Source organism: Spinacia oleracea, chromosome 4 (assembly GCF_020520425.1).
Source record: "Spinacia oleracea cultivar Varoflay chromosome 4, BTI_SOV_V1, whole genome shotgun sequence".
NCBI classification, from domain to species: Eukaryota; Viridiplantae; Streptophyta; class Magnoliopsida; order Caryophyllales; family Amaranthaceae; genus Spinacia; species Spinacia oleracea.
The window spans coordinates 160247587-160263317 of NC_079490.1; the positions used below are offsets into that span (position 1 = coordinate 160247587).

The window sequence follows — 15731 nt, forward strand, 5'->3', positions numbered from 1 at the left end:
AGTATCCCTTAGTTTGTTTTGGGTAACCCACAAAAAGACACTTATCGGACTTGGGTGAAAGCTTATCAGAAAGTAAACGTTTTACATAAACTTCACAACCCCATGTCCTTAGAAAAGACAATTTTGGAACTTTTCCAGTCCACATCTCATATGGTGTCTTTTCTACTGCTTTGGACGGAGCTCTGTTGAGTGTGAATGCCGCTGTTTCAAGCGCAAATCCCCAAAATGAGGCAGGAAGGTTAGCAAGACTCATCATGGACCGAACCATATCTAATAGAGTTCAGTTCCTTCTTTCGGAAACCCCATTCAATTGTGGTGTCCCTGGTGGAGTCAATTGCGAAAGTATTCCACAATCTTTCAAATGATCACCAAACTCTTGAGATAAATATTCACCACCACGATCGGATCGCAATGCTTTAATTTTCTTTCCAAGTTGGTTTTGTACTTCATTTTGGAATTCCTTGAACTTTTCAAAGGATTCCGACTTATGCCGCATGAGGTAAACATATCCAAATCTGCTCACATCATCAGTAAAAGTAATGAAATACCCGTACCCTCCCCTAGCCAAAGTACTCATAGGTCCGCACACATCAGTATGTATGAGGGCTAAAAGATCATTGGCCCTTTCACTTGAGCCTGTGAAAGGAGACTTTGTCATTTTCCCCATTAAGCAAAACTCACATACTTCAAATGATTCAAAATCAAATGATTTGAGAATTCCATCCTTATGAAGTTTCTCTATGCGCTTTGAGCTTATGTGGCCTAATCGACAATGCCATAGGTAAGTAGGGTTCAAATCATTTGGTTTGTGTTTCTTGTTTTCTATGTGATAGATATGGTTTTGTAAGTCTAGTACATACAAACCATTTGATAATTTAGCAGAGACATAGAACATACCATTCAAATATGCTGAACAACAATTATTCATAATTTGAAATGAAAAACCTTCCGAATCCAAAATCGGAATAGAAATTATGTTCTTGGTAATAACTGGAACGTAATAACAATTATAAAGTTCTAATATTAAACCAGAAGGCAAGCGTAAACTATAATCTCCTACAGCTAAAGCAGCAACTCTTGCTCCATTGCCTACTCGGAGATCCACCTCGCCTTTGCTCAAGCTCCTACTTCTTTTTAGTCCCTGCACATTACCAATAATGTGAGATCCACAAGCGGTATCAAATACCCAAGAAGCAGTTGTAGCTAAATTAACTTCTATGACATAGATACCTGAAATTGAAGCACCAGTCTTCTTTTCCTCCAGATACTTGGGGCAGTTCCTCTTCCAATGACCAATCTTGTGGCAGTGGTAGCACTCATGTTGAGCAGCTACCTTAGCCTTTGGAGTGGCCTTTGGCTTGGTTGAAGAGTTCTCATTGGCAACTACCTTGCCCTTTTTCTTCTTCATGGGAGCCCCTTTCTTCTTGAACTGCTTACCTTTACTAACCATTAGAACATCCTTATGTTTAGGTTTACTTGGTAAGTTTCTCTCAGCCTGAATTAGTGAACCATGCAACTCTTGCAGGGTAGCCTCCCCTCCTTGCATGTAGAAGTTCAACTTAAAGTTATGAAAATCTTCAGGCAAGGATCTGATGACTATGTCAGTTGCCAGGTCCTTAGGATAAGGGAAGCCCAATTTCTCCATGGTCTGAAAATGTCCAATCAAATCGAACACATGCGGACCAACGGGCTTCCCTTCTTCCAACTTGGAATCCAGAAGTTTGCAGTTTGCTTCAAATCTCTCCAATCTAGCATTTTTCTGAAACAAAGTTTTCAGTTGCTGGATTATGCTGTAGGCATCCAGACCATCAAAACGTTTTTGATACTCTGGTTCCATGCAAGCAAGCATCAAGCATGTTACTTGCAAGGAGTTATCCTCTAGAGTTTGTCTAGCTCGCCTTTGAGCCGCAGTAGCATTTTCTGGCAGGGGTTCAGGGAGAGGATTGTCAAGAACACTTTCTTTTCCTTCCGCTCTGAGAACAATTCTCACAGCCATTTGCCATTGTAGGAAGTTGGTAGCATTCAGTTTGTCTTATTCAATTAGAGGGCGCAAGTTAAAAGTAGAGTTGTTTGCACCAGACATGATAACTACAATAAAAAGTAAAGCAAGATTCAATATAATGTTTATCAAAAGTAGCAATTAAACAAATTCAATTCACTACTACCCTTTATTCAAAATTAGAAGTCCCCATTGAATAAAGAATTAACCAAGATCCCCTCCCACTACAATCAAACTGACTTTGGCCCTGCTACTTTAATTTATAGTATTCGAGGTAAGTAAACATTTTACTAATTATAACTAATTATAACTCTTGGTAGACAGGTTAACAACTCTTTGTATATTCCTATCTCTTAGCTTCAAAACCCAAAACTTTGTCTTTTGATAGTTTTGTTGAGTTAAACCAAACATTAACATGTAAGTTTCAAAAACGGATTTTTCATGAAATACCCCTCAATTTTCACGAAATTCACCAAATGCCCCTCAACTTTCAGAAATTCACCAAATGCCCCTCACCTTTAATATAATACCCAAACTACCCTTACTAATGACGCGTCGTTAGTCCGCCGTTAGTCTGCCGTTAGCCTACTTTTCTAATTCACCAAATGCCCCTACACTGTAACTTATTTCACCAAATACCCCTATTTTAAAATATAATTCACCAAATGCCCAAATGTAAAAATTACCTTTTTAAAGCCCAACGGCTAGTTTTTTGGGATTGAAAAATAGCCGTAGCTTATTGTTTTAGTATAAATAACCCTGTTCTGAGTGTTTATTTAGTCACCAAATTGTTTTGTTGTAGTTTCATCTCATTTTGTGTCATGAGTTATCATTCAAAATCATCATCCACACATAAAGAGTCCACATATGTTAGAGTCCCAAATAAAATCTATTATCGTGGGAGGAAATTTGTCATTCGTAGCTCCGATACAACACTCATTCCACAAAGGGTATACTACAAGTGTGATCCAAGCAACAATGGCGAATATGCTTAAATATGATGTTTTTGATCAATACTACATATTGTTTCAGTATATCTGTCACTATATGAAGTTATTTTTGAATGGTGAATATGATCATTATGATGTTTTTGAATGGTGAATATGCTTAATCTAGTTTGATAAATGATGTTTTTTTGTGTGTTGAATATGCTTAATCTGTTGCTGATATTTTTAGTACACTTTATTTCTGACACATCTGAAAATATTAGCAGCAGAAATGCTAGATTGATTACAATTTCATGAGGAAGCAGTTTAGTTCCCAAATATGGAGTAATTAACAAGAGAAATACGCAACAAGGCAACACAAGTAAGCATCACGAGTAGCTGCTTCAATTAGTTGTAAAGACAACATAGTAGCACCCCAACTTCCTAGAGGTGCTGCAGGACCTTTAAGCACGTACAAAAACAATTCTTTACCCGGTGTAAATAGATTCGTCAAATATTGCAATCCAAATATTTTGAACTTTTCATTGGTCTGTTTTTTATCCTGTTTAACAGTTACAACCAATTCACGCAAATCAAAAGCATTCCTGCATTGAATCCCATAATCTCTGTTCAACGCTTTAAGACAGTTGTTCATTTTAACAACAACAAAGGTAAGCTCTTGTCTTTGGAAGAACTAAGCCAGTGAACAAATAGGTTTATTAATCCGCAACAACTGGATAATCAAGCAATTGTCGAAGAAAAACAGCTTCACTATGGCAACTTTTTCAGCAAGTTGGTGTTTGGTGTCATCTTGACAGTAGTGTCTTTCGATGTATAGTCCTATTATGGACATGTGGTTGTCGCTAGAGCTACGGATTTTTGACATCAACTTCCCCAAACTATGATTAAGCTCAGTTATGGTGTAAACTAATGTTGTATTCGCATCTAATAATAAAAAGACTCTCACTTGTCTTTAAAAAAATGGAGAGAGAGAACCCAACCCCAACCAAACCCCAACCCCAACCCCAACCAATGGACAATTGTTAGCCGGAGAAATCACAGAAACGCCACCAATAAATTAGCACGGAGAACCTGCTTCATCAATTTCCTCCCCCATAACACCAGCCGACAAGGACTGTTCCTTCTTTTCGGCCGACATACACATGCTCAAAAACTAGCCGTTGGGCTTTAAAAATGTAATTTTTACATTTGGGCATTTGGTGAATTATATTTTAAAATAGGGGTATTTGGTGAAATAAGTTACATTGTAGGGGCATTTGGTGAATTAGAAAAGTAGGCTAACGACGGACTAACGGCGTGTCATTAGTAAGGGTAGTTTGGGTATTATATTAAAGGTGAGGGGCATTTGGTGAATTTCTGAAAGTTGAGGGACATTTGGTGAATTTCGTGAAAATTGAGGGGTATTTCATGAAAAATCCGTTTCAAAAAACCTACCCTACTATCCCCGGAATTATAAGCAACACCCTGCTTTGGCAGAACCTATTACTCATGATCTAAGGCTTTATAGGTGTTGTATGGAAAAGCACTTAAACTCAATATTATTTTTTTGGGACCTAAGTTTACTATGTTGGTTAATTAAAAGTGAACACATCGCTTTAAATAACCACATACATAAACTCAATAAGCATTTTAAGGCAATATAAAATACATAAAAATTAAATGTGATCCTAGTATGGCCCCTAAAAAATAAGCTCAAATCTTCTTGGGTTCCTGTTCATCTTTCTTGGATCTCCATCCTTGAATTTTTGATTGAACCTTCTTACTTCATCGAGCTCATAATACGAACTTTATAATCAATTTAAACTTTTAAATTAAATTACAACAATACAGAACGATGCGCAGATCGTATTTCAAAATTTACAAGAATACAAAACGATACGCAGATCGTATTTTCTATCCTATTTTGGGCCATACTAGTCACTTGCCTGTAACAAAATATCATAATATTCCATACACGCATATAATATTAAAATATATTAGACACAAATTATTTACTTATTAACTATTAATAAGTAAATAACATTTTCAAAATAATTATAAAAACTTAAACCATTTAAGTTTAACATTATTTAAGAAACCTTATTATTTTAATTCAATTACTATTTAAATATGGCAATAATCTCATTATTCAAGAATTTGCATTTAATAGAAACTTATTAATAATGCTCAACTTAGAAAATCTTATTTTCCAAAATTACCAAAATAAAATTATTTTAACTTTAGAAAAAATAAATTAAAATAAACTCTTCCAATTTGGACTTGTTGTATAAAAATTAGGGGATAATCAGTAGATTTATTTAACAAATTAAAAATCAAATCTTTAATTGTTAACAAATTATTTCCATGATTAATCTTATTAACCAATAAATAATTTAAAATCTGACGAATTTAATTTTAAAAAAACCGAAAATTTTTATGTGATATTAACTGTTAATTTCGACCCTGTGATAAAAATTTCGGAATTTTATAAATTTATTTTGAGCAAAAATTAATTAAATCACGATTTAATGATTCCAATCAATTAATATCATATATTAATTTTGCAAATTCAAGCCATAAATAAATCTTCCCTTAATTGAATCAAAATAATAATGTTGCATACAATCATGATCATAAAATATTATGCAAGAGGCTAAAACTGATACCACTGTAGGAACATATAGATGCATAAAGCGGAATTTCAGGAAACAATTTCCTAACATCTATCAAAACCAAAACCAAAGCCCAACATTCTTTCCCTTAATAGACCGGTTGCCATCGGGCCTTTTGGGCCCATTCCAATTAGTGCTTATATGTGTGACCTTATAGGATTAATATATTTTAGTTGTAGGTCCAATCAATATTGTCCTACTAATCACATTTATTCTCTAGCAAGCAAATATGATTACTAAAATAATTAACTTATCATCTTCATAATTAATTCCTATTTATATTTAGTAATTGCCGGAAATGTCTAAGGACATAATTCCTTCACATCATTACATCAACAATATGAGGTGGAGAAGCTTCCATACAGTTCAATTACATCAGCCATGACGGAGATGAACAAGTTGAAGAACCCGATCAAAGATGAATTAAGCCACCATCTACAACCGAACCTCGACGTACGCAACGACATCAACGATATGCAAGGAACAAACATCCATGACGGTTGAGCCATATCAAAGACGAAACCTACCGTTCTTGCTACTTTGAAGACTTGAGGTTACTTAAATTTTGTGTTTGCAATGAAAGAAGATAGAACAAGCCATCTCAAAAGCCATCATTATCCTGCTATCGTCCTGTCGGCCAGCCCCATGCTTGATTTTTTTGTTGTTGTTTAATTTGCTTGCTTGCAGGTTTGCAGCTTGGCCTAATAAAGACCGGACCTTGACGCTTTTATAGTCTGTTCCATCACTCTTAATGTCCACGGAAGGTTCGAAAGGAGCCGTCCGTGTGTTCGAGGTGCTTGATTGTACAGAGACCGGAGAAGGAGTTATTCTTGAGTAATTGTCCTTGTTGTTTGAACGTACAAAGCTTGAAGCTCGGAACTGTCCGTGAGCCCGATAGGAGCCTTCTGTGTGTCCGGTAGGAGACGAGTTAAACTCTCACTTTGAAGGCCCTTTTCTTGATAAGTTGGCGTCATGGAGGAAGACCACTACGTTTTGAAGAGCCCAAGAAGGTGTGAGTTTCTTTATCATTGGGGTGATGATAAAGGTCGCAAGTTGCGACAACATTTAGTTGTCACAATCTTACGTGTCGCGGATTAATTGGTACATATAGGCGCCACGTAGGTTATGTGTCATCAGAATATTTTTACTATCAATTCAATATTTTTACTATGAAAATATGTAAATAAGGTAGACAATATAAATAAGGAAACAAATTAGAAAATTAAGATTTTTCTACCTTTTTTGAAACATGTATAATATATTATATAAGTTAAATATTTTAGTTTCCAATTTAAATCATGACACATAAGCATGTCATGTCATCATTGTGACACGGCTTAAAGGTCGCATGTTGGGACCTTTATCATCTTCGATCATTGAAGATGGTGCCTGAAACTACCACAAACTTTTTCGTAGAGGAGGTGCCGCGAAGGTGATTTAAATTAATGCCAAACTCGAAGGAGCTGCCATGAACGAGCTGGTGTACTAGTGCAGCTGCCGACCTTCCGTTATACATTGGAGGCCTTTTCTTGATCGTGCGTCCCGTAGACAAGCTTTCAATGGCCTCTAAACATTCGAAGACATGATGCCAAAGAGGACAATCAAACCATATACAAAGTAAAGTATATTGATTAGATGGGGCCGAAACCGCAAGCTAATGCTGCATCAAGTTGTTTTGTTCTCTTCAATCTCGTGACTGTGATGCATGATGATCAAGTTGAATTTTTGTTTGATTATAAAATCAATGATGGCTTACAAAATGTCAAAACAATAAGTTCTCCGATTTTGCCCGTGATTGATGCATGAAGAGGGAAGCTCGCCGCGGAGGAAAAATAATTTCTTTAACGTTTTGCTTCTTGTTTTTTTTGTTTTTGTTTTTGTGCAGTTGTGTGATCTTCAAATGAGAATAAGCCAGTGGAGTTCCGCCATGAAGAAGGGGCCTCTGAATTTTCCATCTGCCATGGAGCATTGACGCCAAAAGAGGGTCTTCCTTGAAGAAAAAGGCCACTTTCGACCGAAACTGTGATTTTTTTGTCATCTTAACGCCAAGGAGGAGCGTGTACGCGGAAGATAATTTAGAGGAAATGCCTTTCTTTGCTTCATGGAGCTCGGTGATGAAGCCATCTTGGAGACGGAGACCAAGACTGCTACACACGCACAAAGTTGCTTTCGTTTCACTCGCGTCCGTCACCTCTCGAAATTATGGAGAGAAATAATATATTCTCCATATTTTGGCAGGAAGCCAGTCCATTATCCCGATACCGACCCCCTTGCTTGTAACCATGGAAAAGACAATATGAAGATGTGAGTCCTAACAAGTTGACGTCTCTTAACAATGATAAAGAACTCAAGGAGAGCTATATGTTTTTTTCTTTTCTTTTCTTGCAGGCGTATCATCTTCATGTGACCGTGAAAACCAAGAATTAATGTTAAAGATATCCACTCCACTTGAGTTTCATTTGGTTAACCAACACTGCCTTCATTTGATACTTAAAGGGGCGAGCCATATTTGTGACATCTGAAGTACTTGGAGTTAGAGTACGCACTTGAAGCTATGACATGACGACGTTAAAGACCAAAGCCATTTACATAAAGTTAGATAACACGTACGACGACACTTTGATGATGTTACAGCGAACTTTGCGACCTCAACACCACATATTGCGCCCTTGGAGAGCCGGACATCTAGCCATGGGGAAGATGAGGAGTTGTACCTTGACATTTGATTTGACCTTTGTAGTTACCTCTAGATTTCAAGAAATTTTGATTGTGCATTGGATCTTCAAACCTTCCTCCAATCTCCGTTTAAGTAATTTGGTGAATCCCTGGTGCTTGATGACTTTCTCCAGTTCTTCAATAAAATTTGGTGAAGTTTAATCCTTTTGAATTTTGACGTGTGATAGTGCTTGGAAGCTTTATCCATCCTTCAAATTTATGTTTTACGAATTTCCGTTGCTTGGGAGCTTCCTCCAGATTTTCGAGAAATTTTGATAAATTTTTGGTCCATTTGAACTTTGATATGTGATGGTGCTTGAAAGCTTTCTCCATCCTTCAATTTATATTTTACAAATGTCTGGTGCTTGCATGGAAGCTTTCTCCAGATCTCTGGTCCGAGGTGTTTGGTGCTTTTGAGCTTTCTCCAAACCCCGAGTCAATTAATGTTTGAAGACAAAGTAAAACAATTTGATTTTTTTACTCATGCCCCCGCTGTCGTACTTTATTTATAAAACATTTGGTGTTTTAAAAAAAATCATTTGTACTTGATGGAATACAATTTCAAATTATATTCCAAAAATATTTTCAATTTTTTTTTTTATGTGGCTGGCCTTGAATTTTTTGATTATCCAAGATGCCTACGTACCAAATAAAGTGATTATTTTTCACTTTTTTGGATCAAGCCAAACGTAGTTCAAAGTTTTTTTTTTGTTATGCAGTTTAGGCTCGTGCTTAGGAGATTTTTTTGAGGATGATCTTTTTCACCTTTGCCCCCAGGATCATTGTTGAAACTTCTTGCAGACTTGTGTCCCCAAATCGTCGAAGTCTCAACAAATGCCCGACTAATCGGACTTTTCTTCATGATTGGCTAACGAATTCTCCATTTCATGAGCTTGAGTTGCCAAATCCTGGAATGTTTTAGGCCTAATTCCTTGCAAGATGTAGACCAAGTCCCAATGCATGCCTTGGATGCACATGTCAATTGCAGAAGTTTCGTGCAAATGATCCTTGCATTGAAGACTTAGCGTCCGCCAGCAATCGATGTATTCCACGACCGGTTCACCTTCCATCTGGTTTGTTTGTGTCAACTCCAGCATGCTAACAATACGACAAGTGTTGAAGAAGCGGTTCAGGAACATTTACTCTATTTGATCCCAACTATCGATTGATCCAGGAGCTAATTCGTCTATGTACCAATCGAATGCAACTTCTTTTAGCGATCGAACAAACTGCTTCACCAGCAAGTCCCCTTCAGTGCCAGCATTGTTACACGTTTCAATGAAATGTGCAACATGTTGTTTGGGATTTCCTTGGCCATCGAAGAACATGAATTCGGGAGGTTGGTAAGCGTTAGGCATCTCCAGGGAATCAATCCTTTCCGTGTAAGGCTTGATGTAATGGCCACTTTCGTCAGGATCTACGTCAAGTTGGTGTTTGATAGCTTTGGCTATCATATCTTGAATTTTTTCGAAGTTGAACGAACCACCACGGTGCTTTCTTCTCCTTCTTGGCTTGGACTTTAAAGTCGATTTAGATTCGTCGCTTTTTCCTTCACTTTCGGTTTCACCATTTTCATATGATTCACCAATTGGACGTTTTTCAAGCTTCTTCGTCAAATTGGCAATTTGTTCGTCTTGACGTTTGATTTGGGCTTCCTTTTCTTCGCCGTCCTTAACAAGTTTTTCAAGGACTTTCTTCATGTTCGCCAATTCTTCCTCAATGGTCTTTGCTTCAATCGCCATGACATTTACAACGACGACGTCTATTGCTCCATTCGTTGGCTCATGTGACTGACCGTGGACTACTCTGTTGATGGACTCCTTTGACGGACCTAGGACCGCTCCATTGATTGGCTCATTTGACGGATCTTGGACCGCATCTTTTCTTGCCTCCTGTGACGGACCTTGGATTGATGTTGGAGGGAAGAACTTGTTGCTTTTGTAGCCACCGTCAAGGTTTGTTAGCGACGACAAAGTTGCATCAAAATGAATGGATCTCTTCTTGGCCACCATGATTGAATCTTCTTTCTTCATCGTCATTATTTTATGGCTCGGAAGTGCTTCAATATTTTGATTTTGGAGAAAAAGATGAGAGGTAGAAATCGTCCCACCGAGCGTGCCAAATTTGTAAACACAAATTTCAGAGTCTGCAAAAATACGAGAATCAAAATATGTGACAAAATATAATTTTATTGATTTTTGAAGTTTCTGGGTACAAATCTCTAATATTTTCTCCTCCGATTCGATCTCCACTTTGTATTTGACTTGGTTCACGGACTGGATTGATTTGTACTTGAATGAGGGCCTTCGGGCTTGATCTCGTTCAAGAATGTTGATGTAGAAATAGAACGGCACGTCAGTTTTGTATGCTTGTTGTTCTTCTTCCACCGGGATTATTTGATGTTGATTTGATGTTGCTCACGAACTAGCTTGATCTTCTTGAATAAGGGCCTCCGGGCTTGATCTCGTCCAAGGTTGATCTTCTAGAATGCTTGATGTTCTTCTTCTAGGGAGAGAGAGTTGTGACTTGACTGGCAGAGAGAGATTTGAGAGTTTTAGGTTTTGCCGTCTGTTTCTCCTCTCCTGAAAATGATGCAGGAAACTCCTATTTATAGGAGTGAGCTGAACTTTTAGGGTTTTATGTGTTTTGGGCTTTTTTGAATTGGACTTGATTATCATGACCCGTTTATAAACGTTTAACCTATTTTGTTAGGTTTAACCATTAAAAATATCCGGGTTTGATTAAAATAACTAAAGTGGGCCAAAATAATTTATGCAACCAAATTAATTAATTTTATTGACTGTCAAATAATTATTGAGTCAATACTTTGACTTTTGACTCTAATGATATCCGACGTGGCACATTTACAAAATTTCCGTGCCTACACATAGTATTCTTTCATTGTTGCAACGATTGATGGAAAAAGTTGAGGGTTTGGTGACATCATATTGTTCAAGGATTTTGGATTCTTGTGTTAATATCAAGTTTTGTGCGGAGTGTTTGAGAACTTGAGATGAACCAATGAAGTTTCAGGTCCTTGTTTGGGTGCTCATCAAACTGCTATTGGTGGATTTAGGGTTGTGTGATATTATTAAATCCTTTTAAAAGTTCGAACGACTGTTTTGACTCTATGAGAATGAATTTCCAGAATCGCAGGAGTGTGCAAATGGTAGATTTCCATAACAATCCAGAAACTTTATGGGACAATAATGACACACTAAATTGGATAAAGTAAGAAACTTGATTAAAATTTTGATATGTTGATGTGCGGTCAATGTGGCCAAATCCTCTTGCCGCGGGTAGGTTGTGCCTAGTCTTATTGTGCCGCGGGTAGGTTATGGAGTAGGCTGCCCCATGACATTTTTGCATGACAATACAAGAAAAAACCCGTTTTACAAACATGAGATAAAGTCATTGGTTGAGGAGGGTTAAGTTCGTATATCCGGCCTTTGCATTCCAACAAGTTTGTGCGGTAAAAGGGAAGTTCCTTCATTCAATTTATCTATGTAAAACTTTAAGTTATTCGCATAATTTATTTTATGTGCCCTCTAATGCAAAAGTGGGCTAAAGTTCGAATACTAACAAGTATGTTAGCTGTGATTTTGTGCGTTGGACACTAACAAGGTTGTGCAGGTTCATTATACTTGGACGCGTAGCTAATGTGAATACCTGTTTGCAAAGCTAGCAATAAAAATGAGGATGCTCGTCTACTACTTTGGAGAGCACTATCATTAATGATAGTGTATCCATCATGCTTGATGTCAGGGAAGTTTCTTATCTAGATTTATGTTGGTAAACTCTAACTTATTTACATCATATGTAGGTATGTCCCCTCCTTTGATGTGTGGTACATTGTTTTGATACTTTGTTGGTCAATGTGGGGGTGTGAGTTAATGTTTGAGGCCAATGGGCTAGTTTACTAGCTAGAAATGAGGAGTATGTTGGAAAACGAACACTTAAGCATTGATATGAGCAGTTTTATTAAAATAATTTCATGCTATTGGTTTTATTATGAGCATATTTGATGCATATGCGTGTTCCTAGATGTGGTTGGCTTTTATAGTGTTCATATGCCTTGTGTGAATCATATGTTGTTGCATGGTATACACGTTAGTGCTTTAAGTGAAACTAAAGTTTCTTTTTACTCAATTTAAGATAAAAGGATAAACTTAGACAATGAATCAGTAAAGGTACGTCGTCCTAGCTACAATTGATTTTGTAGAGGCTTTTTGGTAAGTACCAATTCTTAATTGAGTGGCAATTATACTGTTGTATAATCCTAGCATATTGTGGAAATTTATCTAGAAACAGTTTCTCATAGATTGAATATGCTAACATGCTTGAAGTTCTAATATTTTATGATTAATTCATGACTTGATGATGTTTGTGCTGTAAGCATACCTTGTAGATAATCATGTAGTGCACAGGAGGAGAGCGTGAAAGTAATCTCCATAATTCACCGTACAGTGGGAAGAGGATCAAACGAGCAGGTTTGAGATGCCCATTGAGTAACAATGATGAACCTAATATGAAGTTTGGATCCTACAAGTCAAGATGCATACAACTAGAAAGGGCTATTGGATGATGGCTCATTGTGAGGGTAAGTAATTTTATCGCATTTCTTTATACTGTCATTCACTAGTTATTGTATGTGTGAGTTGCCATGTATAATAAATTAATTGGCAAAGTGAGACACATTCGTGCAATTTAGACACGTAAAAATACAGTTATTTGTGAATGTGATACGTACCTTCCTTAAGTATGTGAGATTAAAGAGAAAATATTCTTTAAGTAAGGTTTTGGCACGAGTTGGTGTCAAACTAGTTAAGGGGAAGGGTTTTTAAAATCTATGGTGTGTTCAATTTCTACGGAAAACACTTGTTAGGATGAGCTTATGCTCTTAATGAATCTATATCCCGAATTTGGGTGGTTCTATGAGAGAATTTGATGGATTCACCGTTTTGTGTGAGGTTGAGTATTTTACTCTTAATGTATCTAGCCTTATGGTCTCCTAGAATGGATGGTACTATAAGAAGCCTTGATAGATACACCGCTTTATGATTGAGAAGGTTAATCCTTGTCACTCTTATGAGTCCATAGTCCCATTGTGTGGATGGTTCTTATACTGAACTTGATGGATCTAAGATTAAAGTATCTAGCCTCATTGACTTCACTTACTAAGTGATTTCATGAGAAGACGTGATAGATACATTGTGCAATTTGTGAGGTTGAACAATATGTTCTTAATATATCCATAGCTCCTTTGAGTGGTCCTTATAAAACGGACTTGATGTATATACCGATGGGTAAGGTTGGACGTTTAAAGTTCTTAATGTCTTCATATCCCTTTTGGGTGGTTTATGTGGTAAAATAGACTTGATGAGACACATATGTGAGTAAGAGGAGATGGCATCCTTCTATGAAAATCATGTTTGTTGTTTTTCTAATAATACTCACTAGAATCCAAGGGAATGTTGGCCTCGTATGACGTTTCATGCGGTCGCGGAATTTTTCAAGCTTCTAAAGGGGAAGCGTGTGGTGTTGGGTTTCTTCAACAGTCGTAAAGTTCAATCTTCGAATACTTTATTGGATGTTGAATACCTCGCTCCACTAATGTGTTAGTTCAAGTCTTTAGACACTAACATTTATGCGCTAAACCTTTCATTTACTGCTCAGGTTTCAAGATCTCTTGTCCGTATGCATTAGTGGGGGATTGTTGGTAATTATAATGCAATACGGATCCGTTTAATCATGATAATGCTGATGGGCCCGTTTCATTGTTGTCGTGGGTATTGGTTTTGGAGTATTGTTTAGGAGTTGCGGTTTATACCAGATTCCTTATAAATACTCCTTTATTTATTCCAATAAAACAATCTAGAGACATAGAGAAACGAAAAAAAAAACGCTAAAAAATATTATCTCTGTCATTATGGTCAAATAGAGATCTGAGCAGTTCTTGAAGTAATTCCAGCCTTCCAATCGGGGTACAGAGTTGGAAGGTAGTTGTGTTACCCTTGGGGAACAATCGTCACTGAGAACCTTGTACCGGTGGTGGCGAAATACGCTTCTAGGACAGGCGTAAAACCTGTCACAGCTTTTGAGATCAATTATTGAGTATTGTCTTCTTCCCTATTATTTTATTGTTAATTTTCATGGTTACAACACATTATTTCCAACAAAAGACTCAAAATCGATTTTGTCGGGTTGGATAATAGGTTCCTGTTTTATCAAAATTTCGAATTCGAATCGGGTTAGTTTTTAACAGCTCTAGCTAGAATTACATGTAACTTGATATGGAGTAATGGAATACCAATGTAGACTACATTGTATTCCATTACCCTGTATATGTATAGTTAGTATGGGTCTGATGTCTGATCCCATATATGCCTTGTGTTGATTGTATTGCCCTCCTTGCTCGATAGTAGTCAGAGTGTCACTAACTAAAATTGTGACCTTCACTAAATTTTAGAACTTTCTGGGTCTGGGGAATTTAACAGACGATATGAATCCTGGTATGAGTAATGAGTTCATATGTAATCTCTAACCTTTAAAATACTCACATTTTGAACACTATGCTTAGTAATAGTGTTTTGAGTCACAAATACATGAAATCCACTATTCCTAAGAAAATTTTTTGCATTCCTTCCCTTTGCAAGCTCTATAATGCTTGTTCAATCAACCAAGGTTCAAACCTTGTTGCTTACATATTTCCAATTTATTTTTTCACTTTCTCTCTTTTCTGTTTTCTGATTCCTAAGAAATTTGTTTCTTTCTCCTAATTTATTCCATTCCTCTCTCCTCAAGTTTTCCTTTCCCTTTTCCTTTTGCCTCTGCTTCTCCGTTCGTTTATTCGTCTTTCCTTATTCCGTTTTTCCTTTTGTGCGGCGCCGGTGTTCGTCTACGACGACCGAAACCTTTCCGGCTTGTGGGAAGAATTGAATTGCTTATTCTGTGATTAATTGGTTACTTAGGCAAACCCTAATTCCTAATTGATCATTCAATGGGTCAATAATTCATTTCTTTCCACATGCTTGAAAGATTTCCGGTTAGTATGGAGGTTTGATCGACAGCCAAAAAGTAGCCTGTTAGCAGGTATGTTGTATTCTTATCATCCATGATTTTTTGTGTTTTTTTCCATCATCGGGTTTTTGTGTTTCGGATCCGATTGAATTTGTTCTTTTTCGATTGAAATCAGAATTGTGTGTCGTACCTCCAATATTTTGTAACATGAACATAACTACTCTTGTACATATTATGACTCGGGCACTATGCCGAGTTCTTTATTTTCTGATTTGCAATTCTGATTTCAGGAATATGTAATGTTGTATTCCTAGCATGAACTCCTATAATGTACTATCTAGCTTGCATTAACCTGCTATATATTTGAACAGATCAAACACCCGAGATTGGAATAAGAAA

At 36.9% G+C, this 15731-nt stretch overlaps 1 protein-coding gene across 1 annotated transcript; it reads right to left on the reverse strand.

Moving 5' to 3' along the window:
• Positions 1-762: 762 nt before the first annotated feature.
• LOC130459941 (uncharacterized) lies at positions 763-1845 on the reverse strand. Its single transcript, XM_056827586.1, has 2 exons — positions 1231-1845; positions 763-1141 (listed from the first exon to the last, which is right to left on the reverse strand). Exons 1-2 carry the CDS (start codon positions 1835-1837, stop codon positions 1125-1127), a joined length of 624 nt encoding a protein of 207 aa, XP_056683564.1. The 5' UTR covers positions 1838-1845; the 3' UTR covers positions 763-1124.
• Between the last annotated feature and the right edge of the window lie 13886 nt (positions 1846-15731).

Bases quoted from the DNA above. Each gene is read 5' to 3' on its own strand.
- LOC130459941 (XM_056827586.1), bottom strand. From the start codon at position 1,837: ATGGAACCAGAGTATCAAAAACGTTTTGATGGTCTGGATGCCTACAGC.